The sequence below is a fragment of the Megalops cyprinoides genome, chromosome 2 (genome assembly GCF_013368585.1).
Source record: "Megalops cyprinoides isolate fMegCyp1 chromosome 2, fMegCyp1.pri, whole genome shotgun sequence".
Lineage (NCBI taxonomy): Eukaryota > Metazoa > Chordata > Actinopteri > Elopiformes > Megalopidae > Megalops > Megalops cyprinoides.
The window spans coordinates 15,217,939-15,240,692 of NC_050584.1; the positions used below are offsets into that span (position 1 = coordinate 15,217,939).

The window sequence follows — 22,754 nt, forward strand, 5'->3', positions numbered from 1 at the left end:
CTGTTATGCACCAGACTGGCCCAAAACCTGGTGCCCTTGTAGTTTCTATATATTCCAGTGAATAATAAGAAGAATGAATTGCATTTATAAAGCCCTTTTCATGTCGGCCAAAACACTGTAGAATGGGAGATCACCTCAGGCAGTGCCACCCCACTTGTGTGATGCATGTGAGCCATTTTGCACTAAAATTCTCACCACCCATTACATGAAGTGGAAAAGGGATGAATGTGTTTTGCCGATTATTTTGGTTGAAGATTAAATGGTCAGACTGAAAGATATAACTAGATATGAATTTTGCGAGGGTGCAGAGGATCCCATGCCTCTTTTCAAACAGTGGCATGGGATCTGAAATTACCACAGCAAGCCAGGACCTTAATTTTATGTCTCATCCAAAGGACCAAAATCCACATCATCAACAGGTCCAGGAATTCAAGGACAAAATAGGATAGTGTGGTGTGTAACATACTCTCAAATTTCGTGAGAGCACTGTCTCAAAGAGTAATGAGACATTGAGCTTGGTCTTTGGGAAGATGAAAATTTCAACGAACAAATTGTAAATAAATGTTCATCATATTAGTTAGAAGGAAGAAAGAGGTTTAGAGCTGAGAAATTGCTTAAAAATAGTGTTGTGACAGTGTTCCCTACTTTCAATGCAATGTCAAAATCAAGCTCGCAAGTTGTAAGAATAAATGAACATGAGAAAGTTTAATGAGGAGAACAGGCCATTCAGCCCAAAAAGGCCCTGCATGTTGCCTCTAGCAAAACTATGTTCATGAATCAGAAAATAGTTTAGCTGGATGGTATCATCTGAATATCTGAAAACTGTTGGAGAGCTTTATGATTAAAAGCCAGTGTCTTGGATGACTTCATATGCACTGAGAGATTTCACTACCGATTTTCAGTACCGATTATCCTGCTGTGGATGTGAAATACAAGAGGATTATTCTGTAGATACACAAGAAGCTATCTAGTAAATAATTTCTGAATGTATTATTCTTTATATTTTATTTCATCCAGAACAGTGCATGTCTATCTAATCTTTTGCAAGTCTGAACATCCACAAGAAAGCATTTTCTGCCACTTGACACCCCATAATGGCTTACAGGCAATGGGGTGTGTGTGAAAACGTTGGCATTATGTTACTGTGAAGTATAGGAGTACCCTGCTCTGAAAGCATCATAACATAGTCTTGAAATGATAGTTAAAGGACATACAGGAGAGATAAAGTCAGCTGTAGGGTGGTAGAAATTTTTCCATCTGAGTGCACTTGCCTTCTGATACTGTATGTGTTAGCAGCCTCGGTCAGAACTGACTAACAATAAAGTAGCATTTGTATATATGCACACACATACACACACAATATTTACAGTTACATATATTGCACCGCATTATTTCAGACTAAGTGTCTCTCTGCACTCCTGGGAAGTGTTGTGAATCCATGGCATCATTTGTTCATGCAGTTCATTAAACTGTGAATGCTCCACGAAGTAACTGAAGTGCAATCAATCTTTTCTTAAGAAAATAAAAACAAGACGCTGTCCATGAGGGTTCCCGTCAATATAATAATGAGTGCTGTAGAACGAATGCACTGATAAACTCATAGTGAGCATTGTTCTGAGATCATATTGTTACACTTAGATTACATTTTGGGATCTTACTCAATATAAGTCTGTCCCAAAAAGATTGTCATTAACTAAGTCATCTGAGTAGTTATAGCAAATGACATTGGTATTAGGGTCATGTTCTGATAATCTTGGCACAGAAGTAACAAGTGGGAATGTGAGGTTCAGTATTTATTAAGTAAAAGCTATGATTACAAGAAAAACCTGTTGCCTTTGTATACAGATGGTTTCCATTGGAAAACACTGTAGCTGGGAGCCTTTTTGTGACAGAGTGCTGTCACAGAGGGCTGAGTATGCGCTCTGACTGCCACATCAACGAGCCTGGCTCTTTGACGTTGCAGTCAAGCTGCAGGTTTGGCACCCCGTAGACCCGGGTTTGAGGCCGGGTGGGGTGACTGCTCTTGCCCTTCGCTTCATATGGTGTCAGCAGTGGGATGGCTTGCCGTGAGGCCATCGGAGGTGTGCCCAGTGTGCGAATTGTATGTGGGACCCCCAGAGATGGGTGAAGCACGGTGAGAGGGGCACCCTGGGATGGGAGAAGTACGGTGGGGGAATGCACAAGGTATGCCTCCCTTTGGGAAGTGCAGTGTGACAAAGTGCTGTATGTGCTCTGACTGCCTCACCAATGAGCCTGGCTGTTGGGCGTTGCAGTCAAGCTGCAGGTTTAGCACCCAGTAGACCCGGGTTTGAGGCCAGGTGGGGTGACTGCTCTCGCACTTTGCTACACTTTTGATTTTCAATTGACATTCTACCAGGGTTGGAAGCCCAACATCGACCTACACATTTCTGGTTCTGCCTCAACACTGCCCCTAAAAAGCCTCTCTAGAACCAGTTATGATTTTTTAAAAATAATTATTAGACAGAAACATGGTGAAATCAGTTGCCTTCCCTTATTTCTTTTAAGACATGAGATATGCTGAGGTCCCTTTTAAACCCCTCTTTCCTAATGATGAATAAAGTTGTCAGGCAGTCATATCTCTACATCTATCAGCAGCAACTCCGCAGTGTTGGTTAGAGAGCAGGGAGCAGGCATGCATCAGAGGGGCTCTTCAGGTAGAAAGGGGAGATTTAGCATTGGCAGGAATCCAGGGCAAAAAATTGATTAATGCAGAATGCTACCGACGAAGATATCTCTCCCCCTCTTGCAGAAATGCCACTTTTAAAAATACAATTCAATTTAGCCCTGGAGACTGAAGAGATAATTTTAGGTGTTTTTTTTTCTTCTTGGGTTTTATGAGGTATGAAAAAGTAATTATAGAGAGACCATCTTTTAAGAGTCCTTCCCGGGTCTCTGCTGACCTTTTTTTCGAAAATCTTTTTAAGATAATATCATTTTTCTTCCCGTTTCTCCCGGAAAGCTCTCCGTAATTTGAATGACTCATTCTCGTTTTCCAATCGGAGCTGAGGGAAGAGTGATAGATTCAGCGCGAGCGATTCGGCCCGCGGTCCTTTTTCAGAGCAGGAGCGGGTGCGTTACGCGGGTTGAGGACTCTGCAGCACCTTCCCATGCACCAAATCAGAGCTAACATGTCCACATCCACTGGTTATGCTCTCCCGCTGCTTAGTTACAGAGGTCGGTCTTGCCATCTGAGAGTCCCCCAGATGCAGGCACTGGCAGAAGTCGGCCTCACTGCATGCTTACGCTGAAGAGGCTGGTGGTGGACAGCTGATCCTTTGAAGTCCAGCAGGTGCTGGAATTTGTGATTCGTTTGTGTGTGTGTGTGTGTGTGTCTGTGCATGTTGGGGGGACGGGGAAGCAACTGTCTATTCTCAGCCCACATCTTTTGCTGGACATTTGGATGAGAGAGGGGGACAGCGAGTGACAGGGGGCCCTGGTGGCCCGAGACTTGCCCTGGGCTATGAGGACTGGAACTTCTCAGCTGTCTGCATAGAGAGAAAGTCATCCAGTGAAGTATTTAGATCCCTGACACAGAATGTTCCCAGGTGCATTCACTTAAGCCTTCATCTTGTTCAGAGAGAATAGCAGATTAGGGTAGGTTAGCTAAGGGCACAATTGGTGCAGTTCACCGAACAATTTGGCTTGGGGACCATTGGACACTACACTACCACAGCTGGTTTTTGTGATTGCTCTAGGTTCATCACTTTCACCATTAGCATTATATTTCAGCACATCATTTTTTTCTTTATATATACCCAAGCCTAATGGCCATTCCACCCATTGACCTCATCTTATGGGGAATGATAGTGCACCATGACTGCTAAGTCCCCATCTTTTTAGATTGGTAATAAAATCATAGAAAATGTGCACTCAAAAGGGCAGCAGGCTTCATGGTTGAGGAGAGCACTGTTATCTGGATGTGTTATTAGAGTAATGGACAGTGGCTATGTAGCACAGTGGATGTTTTGGTCTTTGCCTTTCCACAAAAGGTGAACAAATTTAGAAATGGTAATAGCTAGTGATTTTAGGCAATGGGAGTTGGCAGTGTCGGGGGTGGGGTAGCAATTTACCTCTTCTATAAATAATTTCCCATGAAAGCTTCAGGATATTGAGGTGCTGGTAGTGCTTCTGATCAGAGCTATGAGAGTCCTTGTACACGCACATTAGGTGATGGCCGACGCTCAGGCCAGCAGCTTCCTGAGTGAATCTGTCAGTCAGAGGTCCTGTGAGCGGCAGATGCCATTGGCTTCATTCGGCGGCAGAGGCTGCAAGGATTTTGGCTCATTTAACGATGTTGCAGCCCCGATTCACAGCCTATTATGTGTCCATGTTCTGAGCGTTCAGCCCCTCCGACCCCCACACACGTGTCAGCGTGGATCACACTGTGTCGATGAGGGAGATATGTCATCCGAATCCAAGTAGCGTGACTTTCATGGTCTGTCTTCTTCCTTACATATTTTGTTTTGTTTTAATTCGTGTGAAGAGGCATTCTTCATTGTTGCTCCTGCAAAGTTGCTTAAAAATATCTGTCTGACATGAGCATTTGAGATTAATCAGATCACTGAACTATAGTTCATAGAACTGTAGTTGTGATTTTTCTCTCCACCCCTGCCACTGAATATGATTTCTTGAGGTGGAAGATCCTGTGCCACTCTCTTCTTTTATCTGATTAGGTCAGGAAGCAGCTTCCATCTTCAGTCATCTTGGTAAACAGAAACAGAAATTTATATTTGTATGTACAGATATATATTTGTGAATGATATACAGCATGCGCACCTATGAATGTACAAATGTGTAAAAACACAGTACTACAAGTACTTTTACTGTCCCCTCAAGTGTCACAATTCATGTTGTTTCATTTTTTTAAACTGCATTGCTAAAGTGTACCTGTAATTATACCAATTTGCACATGGTAATTTTTTTAAACAAAGCACCTATCACAGGCGGTTTTTTTTCTTTCTTTAAATGGCCAGTTAGCATGATTGGCATTTAATTTGAAAGCCTTTTTCTTGCTTGTTCGTTTTTTAATTAAATAAGAGCGTGATGATTATCTTATCATTATATCATTTTAATTTATATTATCAGTACTGTCAGGGTTGATCCCCATGAGGGATCCCGCTCCACCAGCAGGACAAAGATTTTTATCTGAGGTGTCTGATATGATGGGGGGTGTAAGGTTCTTGCTGAAGAGCACCCTCTTCATTTAAAAGCTCAAAGCCACACAGGGCCTATGTCCAGCCTCACTGTGGGCCAGCTGTCAGAACTCAGTAAGAATAATAATTGTTGTGATGGTGAATGTACTTATGAAGCAATGGGTAATGGAATGCAATGTGCAAGGTCTTATCTTTATAACAGTACTTCACAATTTATGGAACTGCATAGTGTTCATTTGCAACTTCAACTGAAATTACAAGACAAAGACACACTGCTATTTGCCACAGATTTTTTATCGTTTGAGTTCACATTATGTACTAACTGCTTGCCAGTACATTCATTTCTTATATTAATGAATTGCAGTATGTACTGTACAATGTCACTATATTTTACTTTTAAAAGTTGTGTATGAATGAGTGAATGCAATTACTGATTTCAATGGAATGAATCAGACAGTTATGAAAGGGGAGGGAAGTTATCACATTAGTTCTCACTCTATAAGGAATTTTTATTCTTTTTAAATGCAGAATGTTTGATTTGTATTTGTAAATCCCCTCATAATTTACAGATGCATTTCTTAAGCAAGGATTGTGGGTTTTTTAGATGATTGTATATTATTTCCCCTGTGATACATAAAGACTATATTTGAAGAGCTTTACACATGTACACACTGTAAATCATTTCTATTACAATTTTTTTATAATGACTAACATGATTGTACTATAATGAAACAAGTAAATGATTTTATTGATGCAGTGATAAACGCAATACTACTGTAAAAACTATCTTGCCAAGAGTTCTCATTTTCCACAGAGGACGCTTAAGGGCTTGAACAGGGAGGTAACTGGTCCGTAACAAAGGAGAACAAGGTGATAAAATCTGAGATGGTTGTTCCCGTAGTCCTACTCAAAGATACAGAGTCACAAAGTGTGTGGAGTTATGTTCCTTAAAGGGATATACTGTAACACCTCTATGTCCTTACCTCAGACTTCAGAACAATCATTAAACTTTGCCCCAAGGGGCAATATTTCATATCTGCCACTTGTTTTTGAGAGTTGTGCAAAGGGGACAAGGTTTTGTATGGGAGCCAAAGGGAGCTTTGAAAATCTTCAACACAAAATCAATTCCCAACACAAAACTCAATTTTGAAAAGCATCTCATAAGGTTTTCAGCGTGTACAGGCTTTAGTGGAAGCAAATCACTCAAAGGGGATTTGGCAACAAGAAGAATCACAGATGACTACAGAGCACCCTGGAAATACATATTTTTGCAATTTGCCGAAACAGTGTTACTAGTTCCTAACCATAATTTATGAAAAAATAAATACAATAATGCAATAATGCAGGCTGTTTTTTTCTGGTAATGGTGTAATAAAAACAGGCTCCATTCTTCCAGCATATTTCAAGATGTGAAAGTTAATGGAGTATAAACCTGACGACATTAGATAACACTGATGTATTGTTACGGTAGTAGTGCAGGAGTGTGCACTGTACAGATTGCATCTGTCTACTCTTCTCTCTTTCTGTTCTGTTTAATTCAATTGAATTCAATGAACTTTATTGGCATGACAAATCTATTGTTGTCAGAGCCAACATTTCTGCACAGAATACATACATCAAACAGAAATTTTAAATGGTTTAACTCTCTCCATTACCTGTCTTTCTCTCTCTCTCGCTCTCTCTCACACACACACACACACACGCACATGCACACGCGCACACACACACACACACACACACAAATGCCTTGTCTCTTTGTTATTAAAATAAAAAAAAAAAGACTACACTACCAACGAAAAAAGTCCAACAAATGAACAGCGCTCTCTCTTTCTGTGTCTGCGTGCAGGGAGTTTGGCTGGCGAGACCCAGAGCTGCCTGAAGTTATCCAGATGCTACAGCATCAGTTCCCCTCGGTACAGTCCAACGCTGCGGCCTATCTGCAGCACCTGTGCTTTGGAGACAACAAGATCAAGTCCGAGGTAACTCACCCAACCTACAGCTCCAGCTCTGTACAGTTAGATAAGTTCTTTCTGCTAGAAGTATACGCCTGAGATACTAAACTAAAGCTTTCACATACCACATCTTAGTACTGTATTTTTTCTGTTAACACTCATAGTATTCATTAAGTAAAAGATGGCAATAATAATAATGTTGGCAGAGGTGACAATAATCACATGAGCATACTAAGATGGTTTAAGGGAGAAAATTAGCCTTTTTAAATTTTGTCTTTGAATATGCCAGTGTTATTATCTTTGTTGCAGGCAATTAGGACTGTATCAGCACATTTGGTAACTATGTGAAACTGGCAATTGAAGGAGATAAGAGACTTTTTAATGAAATCTTTTGCTGTGATTTTAAGAAACGATTTCCCAGTAGTAAGTTTGCTTAATATTAATTGCCCTTCTTGGAGCATTTGTAATTACCGTCTAATAGCACATCTACAAAACAGGAGTAAGCATAGTATTGACAGTCTTTTGAGACACAGTAAATACAATAATAGTTTCCCAAAGGATTAAGTGTCCGCAGGGTTGTGGAGAATAAGTCAGTGTGGAACAAAAATTCAAATGAAGAATCAATGGTCAACTTTTAAGTGTGATTAAGTGGAAAAGTAAGTGACAAAATTGAAAATTATCTCTAATATCAACTATCAAATTGCAGTGCATAGGAGTCCTGTAAAACATTTGTTTTCAATACAGATACTGTTATGTTAATGGGTGGGAAACTGCAAACTGAATCTTATGTTTTCTGTGAGTATTTTATGTCACCCTCATAGGGATAGTTTGGGTTTCATCTACATCAATTAATCACCCACTCGTTTCAGATACGTTTCATTGTACAGCACGGCATGTCATTGTGATTGCATCAGCAGAGGGGAAAAACAAACATCAACCTCTTATTTCTCTGCAACACTACCACCTTCACACAGTCACCCTGTTTTGAGAGTTGTAAATATGGTTGATGAGTCACTGGGCAGACTTCCATGGATCCAACATCTTACAGCGAGGAATCTCGGATGCTTTTCTCCTGCCAGCTCATCTGGAGCTGAAGGATTTTCTGGGCGGGAATGCACATTTAGTACAAGGCGCAAAAAACCCTCCCGTCTTTAATTCCATCTCCACACTTGTGTTCCCACTCACCTGACATCACCCAGTAATAGAGCTGTAGCTCTAAAACATGGACCACTCCTAGACTGTAGAAAGACGGGGTTCGATGAAGTGGATGTGCTCTACCTCTGCCGTTAAGCGGAACTGAACACTGGTGTGAATTACATTGGTTTGGTAGTCACCAGGCGTGGCCATTCATTCAAAGGGCACAGCCATTTAGCCTTATTTTGTAAATACTGAATTCAGTGCAATATGCTTTTTCCTCTGTCTTGTGTTCCGTCTGTAATGGCATACGTGTGCCAACTGTGTCTGAAATGAAAGAGTTCATATCTGCTTTCAAGTCGCACAATTCAATTCAATTCAAATCATTTTTAATTGTATAGCGCTTTTTACAACACAAGTTGTCACAAAGCAGCTTTACATTGTTCCCAGGCCTGAGACCCCCTGAGAGCAAGCCTAAGGCAACAGTGGCAAGGAAAAACTCCCTATCAGGAAGAAACCTTGAGCAGAACCGGGCTCATAGGGGGGGCCCATCTGCTTCTGGCCGGCACTGGGCAGATAGAGTTAGAGACAAATTATGCAATGTACTTTAAGACATTTACGATTGACAAACAATAGTAGTTAACAGTAGAGTGATTATAAGAATGTCTCCTAGGATGTCCGGTTCTTGGAACGCAATGAATGAATCCTTACTTTTTGTTTATGTATACTCTATACATGTAACATGCAGTATATTTTGATTTTTTTACTCTGGTTTACCCCCTGGAGGGTGGGAGTAACAGGATTATTTTTCATAACTGAAAAGACCTTTAAATATGCCAATTGTTCTGCAGAGGATGATGATGGTCTTTGCCATGCATGTCAAAGTAATTGATGTAACATTCATGTCACCATCCAGATTCTTATTCACTTACATTTTCCGTTTTGTCAGGAGAGATAATGCTGTGTGTGTCTTATATCCAGAATCCAGAATTTGCGTGAGTAAGTGGTCTTTCTCAAGCCAGGTTTATGGACTGATAGATTTATAATTATAACAATGTTTAGTTAGCATCACAGAATGGGTTTGGAACTCTCTCTCCTGTCTGATAGGGTTGTGAATTAATTAATTCAGTGGCTCTTTACAAGCTTGTAAATGTGTGTTTAAAGTAATTATTGGTGCCCAAAAGAAACCGCAATTCAGACCAAGCAATTTAAAGCATAATTTGAATGAGTCACATTTCCAGTTCTGAGCATCTTGGAGAGCACTTCACTGTATAGGCTCATGGATGTCAGAGATGGGGTTGCTGATGGCTCTGTCCTGTCTAACCGCTGCACAGTTTGTCCTGAGCTTAAATTTTTATACAACATTGATAATTTGGTTGTCACTGAAAACAATGAAAATAGGTGAAAGTAAGAAGTACCACTTTCATTCATTCAACCCTTTTATGCTTTAGAATAAACTGAGGCCCGAGAGTCTGAAGTTGTGTGCTCGGAGTCTTCAGCTGCATAGTTTCATTGCCACTTCGTGGGTGCCTACAGAGCGATTTTGCATCAAACACCACCTAGCACACTCTCCACCAGCGCCAGCTCTAATTTGAGGGAACATGATTTGATAAGACCCTCTGTTAAAATTGCATCATGTACATTTAGCCTGTAATGGCTCCGCGTGATTTAAAACACAGGTGAGGAATTATGTCGATAGACTATCCGAGCACAGATTAGATCTTCCTCCAAATGTGTTCACTGCAGGAAACAGATTTGTATCTCAACAGGTCCGGTGACACGAGGTGCATTGCTCCACAGCAAAATCAGTCAGTTGCTTTTGACAGTGCAGCAGAAGGTGGGGGAATATAAATGTGTGGGCTTGTCACCAAAACTGCTAAAAATGCTGCATAAGAAATTATCAAATTTAACATTTGTTAGAATTAAAGTTTTCCACATTAATTGTAGGTCATTATTTATGTTCCTTGTGGTTAGAGACCTAATGCTTCACACTACAGCCAGTCCAGCCCAGGTGTGTGTGGTGGCTGGCTCAAATGTGAGATCCCGGTATATCGGATCACAAAGTAGCTGCCTCCTGACGGAAGTGCATAGAATAATGATTAGGACAGCATATTAGCCAGACAACAGAGTGCTGATGTTTATGGCCTTTTCCAGACAGCACGGAAATGCAGAGACAGCTTGGATACTTCAGGCACACACTATTTATAGCCGGTTGGCTCACACCCTGTTTGTTTTGTCAAAGGGCTCAGTCTGGTGAAGTTCTGGTTTGTCAGTTATATTCCAAGGAAAGCGCTACTGCCAGAACATATTTGTTAATATGCTGTTAATATGATGTTTGTAGGATGAAGGGCAGTTTTCACACCAAACACCTCCATCACAACACATGCATTGTGTTTGATCTGAGGGTTTGTGTCCTCCGTCATGTTAAGATGACCTGGCTTGCTGCATCGGAATGTCAGCGTTTCCTTCATTTGTGGCTGGATTCACAGCACACACAGTTACCCAAATCTACATATGCAGGATGCATCCCCGATTGCAGGCCTCTTCTGAGGTTCCTACTGTCTTTGTGGAAATGTCGTAGTATGTTTGTTGTGTTCATTCTCTGAACATCTGTTGCCTCTCAGCAATCACAGTAATTAACTGAGCTGCAGCTAGCCTACACGGGTTTTTATTAGATGTACAGTAAAGCAGTGGCAGGTGCTTTTATATTATTATTATTATTATTATTATCATTATCATGAGTAGTACCAGTAGTAGTAGTAGTAGTAGTAAAACACAAGACACAACCAGAATACGTATGCAATAAAGTAAGGAGTACTGGTAAGCAGCACAGTCATGCACATGTTTCATTTTTTCAAAAACGAAAGAAATCCCTTCAAACCAGGCCTCTTTCAGATGAGAATAGTATTTAACTCCACCAAACTTGCATGTCTCTCTTCCTCTACACTGATGTAGCTTTCACTTTGTTGTAATAAGAATGTAGGCCAATCAAGATGAAACTCAATGGGTTTCCTTTCAACGTGCATCGAAAAGATGCAAAACGGTGAAAGTTTGGGTTGGATCCATTGAAAACACCAGTGTGCACAAAGGTGGCTAAAGGAAACAAGTTTGTGCTGTCAGAAGCAGTATTTCTCCTGACTGCATTTGTATAAAGTGAGACTTGCATACGCCAGCATTTTAACATACCATGCCCACCTCAAACAGCATCTGCACAGACCAGCTGTGGTCTGGTGGACAGCTCTGCCCCCATCCCCGTCCCTGTCCCCGCCCCCGCTTCCCCCTACAACCCCTCTCTCTGCCCCATCATGAGTTTTACAACCAGGGCTTTGTAAAGTACTGTTAATTACAGCAGAAGTAGAGCAAGGGTATTGATTGGTTCTGGGACGTGTTTGTAGAGCCCCATTTGCTAAGTGCAGGCGCCGTGGTCCTATGGCTGTCCCTGCCTCACACAGCCAGCTTATCACATCTCAGCTGCAGCCCTCCTGCTCCCATTAACGCCATGGTGCATTACGAATGCCCGGCAGCGCCGAGAGGAAAACAAATCAATCCCTGCCATGATATGAAAATAATAAAGGTTCTGCCGGAACCCTAAATGTATCTCACAACTATATGAAGGCAATAAATTGTAATGTGAAAGTTATTGGTTGTTCGGTTGCATTTACTGTATGCAAAGAGTAGGGGAGAAGCCATACAAGATGTTGGCTGCATGGTGTGGGTGGGCTGCTGTTTTGATTCAGTCATACTTCAGGTCTTCTACTTTAATGGAAACATGTATGCTGGGTCTTGTCACCTCTTTAAGTGGCTACATCTAGCATGTGAACTGCTACATTTAAAGGAAATAGGTCCTCACCTTCTACAAGGACAGTGGAATAGAGAGCTTTACTCGTGTCTATTCAGGAATAGGACTCAACCCACACTTTAACTGTTCTGGTGACAGATTTTCCATGCGTTATGAATTTTGCTCATTTCCTTATTCAGCACAATTTACAAAGTATTAGAAGATAGCAGTATAAACTAATGGTACAGAAGAAAATCATGTGGAAAATTAAAAGAGGCCAAAGTCACTGTGCATGTCGATGCTTGGAGTGGCTGTGTTGCGGAAATGACCTCCCGCCCCCGCTCTTTTTGTCAGATCCGGAGACAGGGGGGTATCCAGCTGCTGGTGGACCTCCTGGATCATCGGATGACAGAGGTGCACAGGAGCGCCTGCGGGGCCCTGAGGAACCTGGTGTACGGCAAGGCCAACGACGACAACAAGATCGCCCTGAAGAACTGCGGCGGGATCCCAGCACTGGTGCGACTACTGCGCAAGACCACGGACGTAGAGATCCGAGAGCTGGTCACAGGTAAGGCTGGATGTGTTACATGTGTCGAGCTAAAAATAAAGAGCTAAATCACCTTCTCTCTGCAGTTTAGTATTCGTACCAATTACAGCCGGTTATATTTCACAGTTATTGTATGTTGACCGATATATGTAAATATACAAGATCTGGTATCATGTGCGCTCATCACAAAACAAAGGGGGAAAAATAAGTTCAGAGATTTTCACACACAAACAAGGGCTCATGAGAGGCAGCAGCTCAGGCTGAATATTTACCTTACTGCAGCTGGGCTCCAGCCAAAGTGGGACATGTAGCCCCCCAGGCAGGTACTTTATATTTGAGCCCTGAGCTCTAACCCCACTTTGATCTGGGTCAAGATGAACGACCAGGGAGTGTTTTTTTTACACCCACTGTAGACTGTGTCACTGCATCTCATTTGCATTTAGCGCATGCATACAGAATGGAGTAAAGCGGAAGCTGTCAGCATGAATATAGGACTTTCTAATAAGGGTGGAATTGAAATTTGTTGCTTGTGTTTGAATTGTGCCACTTGTACCACCGTTTCACTGAGCAGTTGTGGGTGTTTTTCCAGTTATTAAAATGGTCAGTGCAACTGTGAATTAATTATTGTGATGCATCTTTATTATACTGTTTACTGTTCACAAATGGAACAGTCTTGGTTGATCCTATTTAAGACTTTTAGTGGAAATTTACTTCAGACTAACACCATAGTGACTTGCAACCACAGTTTTTATGAAAAAGGAAAAAAAAAAAAAAGTAAAGGATGAGTCAGCAGTCAGACTGGTGGTGTTTGTCTATTGGATGCCTGAAGTGAACATGAAGTAGTGGATCTAAGTGCACCTCTGCTTTGATGACCATCCGAGCTGTGTAATATTTCTTTATTTACCTTATGCTTCAGCTCTCTCTCGGTTCCGTTGTTCCGGTGCATTTTTGCGACTGCATCCAGTGTCCGTCCCCAGCTCGTCTGTATATTGAATTATGGAGATCACCACTGTGAACACGGTGGAACTCTCTGTATAGGTGTATTATTACTGTAGTGCTCTGCTGCTGCAGGTTATTTGATTTCTTAACACTGGTGAGCAAGTGCAATCCTCCACTGACTCGCGCCGATGGTCTTGTCATTCTGCCGCTGTACTGAAACTTGTGCCACATTCCGGTGGAGCTCACAGAGGCTCCCGTGGCCTTTGGAATGCTTATTACTTTTTTTTTCTGTTCACATTTAAGAAGCCTTTTTTGGGACATTCTGCTGTTGATATTTCCTCAGAGCGATGTGTCTTAAAAGGAGGGTCACCTCTGAACTGGACAATCCTAAAGGTCAATGCAAGCATGTAGGTGTGGGTGCAAAGGATGGGTTAATCTTGCAGTACATGTATTGCATGTACTTACATTTATGTATATGCCTGCAGCATACACGTCAAAGAAGGGCACATTTACATGCTGTTATAAAACAGAAACTATCCATGACTATTTTTACCTTTACAGGCATCAGTATTAAGCAGGGGGTTTATAAACTGGGCAAATTCATTGCCATAGGCAAAGATCAGTAAAATAGGTTTAAAGGAAAAGAAAAACATTTTGCTTTAGATAGGAGACCGGCTTATTTTTATTGGAGAAAGTGTATTATTAAATTCACATCACTGAAATGTGCTTACCTTGGTATAAAATAAAGAAGATATCAAGGAGGAACAGTGGACTATTGTTCATGATCATACATATTCTGTGCGTTCCACAGTTGAAAGAATGGTACCACATAGAATGCTGTCACTGAGAAAATACTGGCAATTTTTTCCTCAAGGTTAAATAGAGGAATTGAGAGCCAGGGGATATATTTTTAGGCTGTGTGGCATGTTTTAGTTTTTGATTGCATTAGGAATTCTGTATGAATGGGTACCTGCTAATCAGCAGTTTTATTGTTTGTGTTCATGTATGTGTGTTGCATACCTTTACTACTGTCAGTGTCCTTGGAAAAGTGTACCTTCACGTGACAAACACAACCTGTACCTTAGCATAATTTGTAATGGTCAGTGGTATTTATCTTTTAGTTAACAAAACTGCCTTCTGCTGTCTCAGGTACAGTTTTCACCCGCCTACACAGTGCTAATAATAGTGGAGTAGGATATGGTAATGGTATGTGTAAAACTGGTAAATGATTATTATTTATCTGCTTTGGAGGCAGACACCTTTGTCCAGGGTGATGCACATTTTTATATATTACATATTTACTGCATGCAGCTGTCTAAATACTTACATAGCTGAGGTTAAATACCTTGCTTAGGATCACAGTGACTGTACCTCACCAGGGAAACAAACTTGCAACCCTGAGCCTGCATACTGAGCTCCTCAGCCACAGCGCCACACTGCTGCCCACATGAGGTGAACATCACTGTTATTCTTTCATGGTAATATGCAGCCAGCAGTAAGTTATCCAACAAGTAAATTTGCTCGTCTTATTGTACTATAGCAGAAAAATCACAAAAAAAACACCCCGCAACGTTATCGCTCACAATGCTCCGGCTCCTCAATAGTTGCTTCATATCTTGTTCTGGGAGAAAGGCCAGTCAGAGGTAAACTGCTCTTTCATGGCTAGGAACCAACAATTCACCGACCAGCTTATTGTTTCCGCTTCTCTCTGGGCCTTATCTCTGGAAGAGCACCGCATGTGTCCTTTATGAAAAACATGGCAGATACATCTGTTTTTTATATGAAGTATCTGCTATTAACGAAGTGATGCCAGCGGTATTTTGCGGTTGCTTTTTGCATTTTATTGGTAGACAGGCTCTTGTTCATTTCATTATCTTCTTGTGAACCATGAACTCTATTATCTTTATCCCCTGAGAGGCACTGGTCATTCAGAGAGGCTAGTTGAATTTCTCAGTGGAGGTAAAATTTTAAAAAGTGAGATCCTTTAAGTCTTTTACAGCCCGGTTTGTGGATGCAAAATATAACCTACACAATGATGTAATTAATAATATGAGTTTATTAACAAGCATTGTGTAACCTATAAAAGAGAAACAAGACTAAATAAATAAGAGTAAGCTAAAAAAAACAGATAAATACAAACATGAAATTGATTAATGGATGAATGAATGAAATGGTAGAAAGGGAACAAAGTGACGTGAAAAGTGTGAATGCAAAGAAAAGAGAAGACTATGAGTGTGAGTTTTGGAAGGGAAATTTCAGCTGAGAGTTGAACTACTGGGAATCGTAGAATGGTAGCCACAGTTGGACTTTAGCTGAGAAAACATTTGACATGTGTCTATTGATACAACTCATCTTGCACGACACAAGCTTAATTAATCTGTTCATCAGTTAGTCTAATCAGTCTCATGCAAATATTTGTAACATTATAAAAATAATCAGTGTATGAGTCATGGATGTGCTTAAACACATCTTGTACATGATCATATCAGCTATTAACAATAATAGTATTGAAGAACAATGTGATGCTTTAAGGATATTTTGATGGAGGACAGTGTGGACAGTGTGGGATGTTATTGAAAAGAGCCTTCCTTCCAGAGGTGGCAGTGAGTTTGGGATGCGGGGTATATTTGCTTTTGGTGACTGTCCCAGTTTTCTTAGCTGGGTGAGGTAAAATGAGGGACGCATCTGTTTCTGGGGGGGAGTGCCCCCCATCTCATAACAAGGAGGGTACCCCTTCAGAGAGGACTGGGTCACCTATCAGAGCAAGCTGAAAGCTGAAATGTGTTTGAATCTGTTTTCAGGGAAGGTCCCCTTTCAGAAACAGCTGGGTCCCCTATCAGTTCTTTCCACAGTTATATAGCACTGCATCAATGGCTATTGTCAACATGGCCACATGGCCTGGTCACTGGTCCAAGACTTGCACCTCAAAAATGCCACCTCATCTGATTGGACAATGGAGCCTGGGTGAATATTGCATAACAAAGAACGAGTGAATCTGTGGGTGATCATTGGAGGAGTACCTCTTTGAAGCACAAGGCCCATCAGAGGCATTAAGTGCCTCACAAGGAAGGCTGGGCCAGGATGCCCGTGTTTTCTTAAGTTAAGCACAAAGCAAACAAACTTTTCTGCGGATGGCACAATGTTGATTTATGGCCTGAGAGGGGTTAGAGGGTCATGCAGGGCACAACCCTCTCCCTTACCAGATGGCCTGGGTCCATAGATCCTACAGTATTAAGGGGAGATGGTGTTTCCAGCATTCCAGGGGTTAATTCAAGAGCGATAACAGAAAAGCTGGTTTCAGTTACAAATATATTATGGGTCCACAAACACTATAACAGCAACAATCCATTTTAAACACAGATGGCAAATTTTCCCATTTTGGAAAATACAAGTTAGCATGCTTGTTATTAGGGAAATTATTGTTTTGTTTATATCACGGTATATTTCCATTGCATTCAAACTTGAAATGAGTAAACATAGGAAGGAGGAAGAGAAATAAAAGTACGCTGAAGTTTTACAACATGCGGAACACTGAAACACACCCAAATTATGACTTACAGCCACTGTAGCTTCCATGTGGCCTCATCAAAGTGTGGACCGAGAGACTGACTCCACAGGAAATGAAAATGCTCAGCAGACAGACAAAAAGTAAACATCTTTGATCAGACACATACATTATGCAAAAAATCAGAAACAATAATCCTCCGTGCAGTAACTCCACGGCACATAAAAATTTCAGGGCTGCATTTGTTTCGCTGACCTTTGCAGATGTATTCCGCTCCTAATGAAATGGAGTATATTCCATTTTAAACAGTCTGTGGCAGATCCCAGAGCCCACACACAGACACATCCAGAGCCACACACACTGGCAAACAGAGAGCAGAGAGAATAGCTAAAAAGTATTCAGATGTTTTATATCATCTTCACACTGGCATCCAGCCAATATGCCGACATGAATATGGAACAGCCAAGCATAGAAAGAAAAAAAAACCAAAACAAGAATCCATGAGAGAAACAGATGTCACAGTGCCAACAGACAGAGAAAATGGAGTTTGAACAGAACACGCGATGCACAGGTTAAAACACTTCATTAAACAGAGGAACTTCTTGTAACTGGCAATGTGGTTTTCAGCCACGCCACTAGTGTCATGTAAACCTGACTGTAAACAGACCATGGAACAAAACTCAAGAGAAAAATGTCTGTGTTTTCACATTCCTCTTCCATTCCTGTATCGTTTATGCGAATGCTAGCGGATATTGTTTTCTGCATTAAAACAATGCACATGTAATCACTGGTCTATGCACAACTTCGGTATTGAACAGCATGGGTTTTATAGGTATCTTGGTACCTGTATGAGTATGAGCAAATGGCAGTGAAAGAGCTTATATCCTCCTTTGTTCTGTAATACTGTTTGTGCGTGAAGCATATCAGCAGGTGGGTCAGTGTTTGTTTGTCCCGCTCCAGTGGTTCCTCGGGTCACCGTCACAGGACGGATAATGTGCTGGAAGCATCAGTCAGCTGAAGTGAGTGATGCTGGGCTACCCACAGGAGCTGATCTCTGAGCTGTGACTTCTGAATGGACCGGAGGGCGATCACCTGCTCTTTTTTTGCTGAGAGGCCTTATTCTCACGTGCTGTGCGGTTCGAAGATGAGATGTGCAGGTTGACCTAGCATTGAAGAGCGCGTCTCATGTGCGCTCAGTGATGCTGATGATGACGGCAAGATGTGATAAAAGCGATGATTGAACCAACATAGGGGCTCTCACGTGTTCAAGTGTCAGGTTGACATTTCAGCGCCTTCCTTTGACTGTCACGAGACAGATCATTTTAACCTCTTGCCTCCTCCTGGATAAATACCCAACCTAATGAAATGCCTGCCTCAACAGTCCCTCCTCGAGCTCTCCAGCTGTTCACAACAGTATAATTCAAACACAAATGGAGGACTTGATCCGAACCCCCTGGAAACAATGTGTAGTTTGTAATTATTTTCTTTGACTGGGTTTGAAAGGGCCTCACTGTACTATAGAAATCTGCGCAGAGCACAGAACAAGACTGCTCATGTCCGGTTTGCCCTTTCCACTCACAAATGAAAAGCTGTTTAACATGGAACTTCCTTTCAATAGGTCATCCAGTCTCTATGGATTTGCTTCTGTTTTTAGAACAATGATGGTCATAGATTACATTAGCAAACTCTCAGATTATTCACCCATAAAAAGACAAAGCTGCTCAAACGTAGAATATTAATGAGTCTGAGTTTAGAATAATTGCTTCTCTATATATTTTTTCAGGAGTGCGTTTGTGTTAATTTAATGAAATTTGTAGTTTGTCTAATCTGTCTGGTCACACAATAGTATGAACACTTTGTATTCATAATAGTTCAAATAACTAGCTAGCATTGTTAATGTTGGCATAATGCTGCACTGTGAGGAAATAATACATTATGAAAACAACCAATTTCTCTGCTGTGCCAGTTTTTTTTTTTTCCTGGAACAGTTTCCCACAGTAAACTCCCCAGTTACAGATCACAAAAAACATTCAAGGCTCATGTTAACTCATGTTAACTAGCTCATTTGATAGGAAACAACATTATTTGAAATGGATGAAAACTATAATTGGGTGAGAATCGATAAACATTTTGCATGTGGCAGTTGTGAGGGCTAATTTTGTCCAAATATTACTCAAATTATTATGTGACCTCATATGTTGTTGTGCCTTGTACACAGTGACATACACAGCATACAGACACAATGGATGAGCTCCTTTCACAGTGAGTGAATGATGTGTGGTGATTTCATGCCAAGTCCAGCTTAGTACTTAATTGCATTCATCAAGGCCTAAATAATTTGCAATAGATGAGTGAAGTCCATTACAGATATTTAAGGATTTCTTCCCAGTTTAGTGATTTAAATGACAAGTACGCAGCCGAAAACAATTTTGCAGATAAAAAGTTGAAGTCAGTAGAATAAGTCATTTCAATGTACAAAATCCCCAGGCCTATTTGAAGAGATAGTCACATGTTTACTGGATGGGGAAGCTTAAAAGATGGAACTATCAAAGAAATAGGCTGTGTGTTTGCAGTCTGAAAGAAGATTAACATATAAATTAAAAGCCATATGACGCACAATACTTAGAGTGACTCCTGTCACACATTAATCAGTCGCCCTAAACCCAACCGATCTCTAGCCCAAAGGAATTCCAGCCCTTCGTTCTCTAATAGCTGTGCGAATCGGGGTCACAGTTGGTTTGTCTCTGTGACTGTGCATGAATTTGCTGGCTTTTTATAGAGAGAAAAGCCAGCAGCCCTGAGGAGCTAAGGTGCACTGTCAGGATTTCTCCTCCTCCTGTGCCACTTGAAAGGCAAATTACTTGATTTTCCATTCTCGTAGAGCGGTGCTGCCCCTCCTGATGTTGAAAGGTAATAGTCTCATGTCAGTAGTAACAAATGAGATCTCTCCCCTTTCCTTATAAACACCCGTGTTCCGGCAATGACAAATCACAGTCTTTATTGGAGTCGTCCCTCAGCCCCCCTCCCCCCTCAGAAAAAAAAGAAAATACAATCTGGAAATACACTTGTATGAGATAAGGCGCATCCTCAAAAAGGCCTGTGTCAGACCACGGTCATTGAATTCAACTTAGGAACAATGAGCATTGCTTTAGTCTGTGTTACAGAAAGGCAGCATATGTTTCTGCTTGTATCGCACTCACCAGCACAGCGGCAGACATCTCAATTGTGGTAATTTTTTTGTTTTTGTTCTTCTCATGTGCAGAAATGTGCAATTCTTTAAAAGGATCCTATTCAGCATAACAGGAGGGGGAAGTACCATGGATTGCTCATAATAGAGGTCCCTTCCCACCGTGCCAAAAGGGTGTGCCAGTGCGAGTAGTAAACTGCTGTGACTCACAATGCCATGGATAGCAGGTGGCTGTGGAGACCAGATGGAGCCTGTGTAGACAGGAAGGAGGCTTGTGAGCAGCACTGACAACAGTAATTCACTTGAGATGCTGACAACTCCTCTGGCAGATAGAGCTGTTTGGTTTTCATTCCACACCGTCATTGTGCTGTAGAGTCATGGAGAACTAAGCTCAATGATGCTGATTCTCTATTCTGCGCCACAGGCAGAATACTACTATTTCTGCAGTTCGGTTATGCCACGATAAACCAACCATTTCTTTTTTAAAGAGGTGTGTTCTTAAAAAGAGGTTTCATGTTTTTATGTCCTGTCCTGGCATGTTTTTTCATAAAATTCAGTTTACTATAGACTGAAAGCTCAATATGATGCCCTATATTTACGTATTTCAAACTGAAACCCAAAGGGGAAACAAATCAGAACAATGTGATCTCTGCTCTTCTGTTGCCATGGCACGTAGGACCCATAAACTTGACCGCTGTCACCTTGACGACCTTCAGGCCGCAGCCACCCTCTTCATCTTGGAGCCTGCGCTTGCTCCGTCTCGCTAGATGGGCAGCCTCTTCTGGTGGCTTAATGAGAATGCGCTCTGCGATTTGATGCTTCTTTGATAGAGTCACGCTGCCGCAATCAACCCCTTTCATTTCAAGGAAAAGACTCCTTTTAGGTTATGGAAAATCAAAGGAAGATGATTATGACTTGCTGTATGACACACTAGTTGAATGTCATTACAGAATGCCAAAATGTCACATGGCAAAAGTAGTACAGATTTTTAAAATTGAGAAATTAATATTTTGAAGGTAAAAGGTGTTGCTGTTTTTCGTGTATATATTATATATATATATGGTATCCTTTTTGAGGCTGTGTTAAGAGAGTGTTGTTGATCTTTGAGGTCATGCTGATCCCTATATTGGAAGTTTCTTATTTTTTAAGATTCCATATAACAGTTAAATAGACCAAAACCTCCTTTTTCAGACAGGCATATGTATATCTCTCCTTTTTAATTTCTGGACTCTGGATCGTCATAACTATATATTGAAAGAGGAAAATTATATTTCTAAAGTGAGTTTCTGATATTAGATTTCAAGGTCTGCGGGTACTACAAGCATAGAATTGTAAATTGAAAATGTATGTATGAATGTAGGATATGTAGGTGCCAAAAAGCCGAAGTCAAGTTAAAAAAAAAATGCATGCATAATATTTCCCCTCAACCGAGGCGAGCAAGGATGAGCTCGCCAGAATAAATGCTTCTAACCATGATTGTAATCAGGAAGAAATTACTTCCACAGCCTTTGAATTAAGGGGGGAAGGCTTGATGAGAATGTGAGAGTGGCAAGCTGTCAAGGTCAGCTTCGTCAGCACCGAGGACTTCTGCTCCTCTGTGAGTTGTGTGAGGTTTGATACTGGCATGCTGCTTCAGAGGGGTTCACCTCAACACTCCCACAGGCTCACACCATAACCTGAACACAGGGGGCGTGGGGCGTGAAGGTGCCATGCCTTTAGCTCTGACTCGGGGGCTACATGTTTATATTTGCGTTCTGGATCAATAGCAGCACCCCCAAAGTGACACACTGCAGCTTTAATTGGCCACACGCTGCAGGTCTCAGCAGAGATGCCTGCAGTTTGGCCACGGCTCTCGGTTAATCTGTGCTCTCATGTGGCTGCTAACACACAGACGCTCACATACCGTTTTAGGCTGAACTTCATTACCGAGCGTGAAGTGGCAGAGGTGCTTGCAGTCACATGCCGTCGCTGAACCAAATTGGACATTGACACATAAATATAAATCAGCTTCAGCCTGCGCGGTCATTTTTGGTTTACTTTTGAAGAGTGTCTGCCTGTCTTCAGGATTTAAGATTCCTGCATCTTTACAGGTTCAGTCTGCCTGAAGGGATGCGCTAAGTAATGGGACCTGGTGTTGTATTACTAGTATTACCTCTCCTTCCAGTGTGTACAGCTTTTGTAAAATTTGTACAACTCCAAGGTGGAAATTCAAAAATGTTTTATACGGGTGAATTGAAGATATGCAGTTTTTTATTGGAAATCATTGTGGTTTCACTGTGGTTTCACACTGACTGCACTACTAATCAGCACCTTGTACTTCAGGACAATTTATTACACCATAGCAGGAGGTAATTGATGTTCAAGAATAAGCCTCTAATGATTCTTTAGTATTATTCCTTCATATTGTAATGCTAAAATCTCATTAAAATAAAATGATATTACAACTCTTTCCAACTGAGGGTTCAGAGTGATTATGTTCATTAAGTTTTTCATTTACTTAGAAATTGCCCCTAGCTATAAATATCACAAATGGTCCTG

At 41.3% G+C, this 22,754-nt stretch overlaps 1 protein-coding gene across 3 annotated transcripts in view; it reads left to right on the forward strand.

The window, feature by feature from the left end:
- The window catches only part of ctnnd2a (catenin (cadherin-associated protein), delta 2a), a 271,850-nt gene that overhangs the window by 178,644 nt on the left and 70,452 nt on the right, over positions 1-22,754 (forward strand). For all 3 annotated transcript variants that reach the window (XM_036520857.1, XM_036520856.1, XM_036520858.1), the window contains 2 exons: positions 7,021-7,153; positions 12,393-12,606. In XM_036520857.1, the coding sequence (XP_036376750.1) occupies positions 7,021-7,153; positions 12,393-12,606 (347 nt within the window). The remainder of the gene's footprint in view (positions 1-7,020; positions 7,154-12,392; positions 12,607-22,754) is intronic.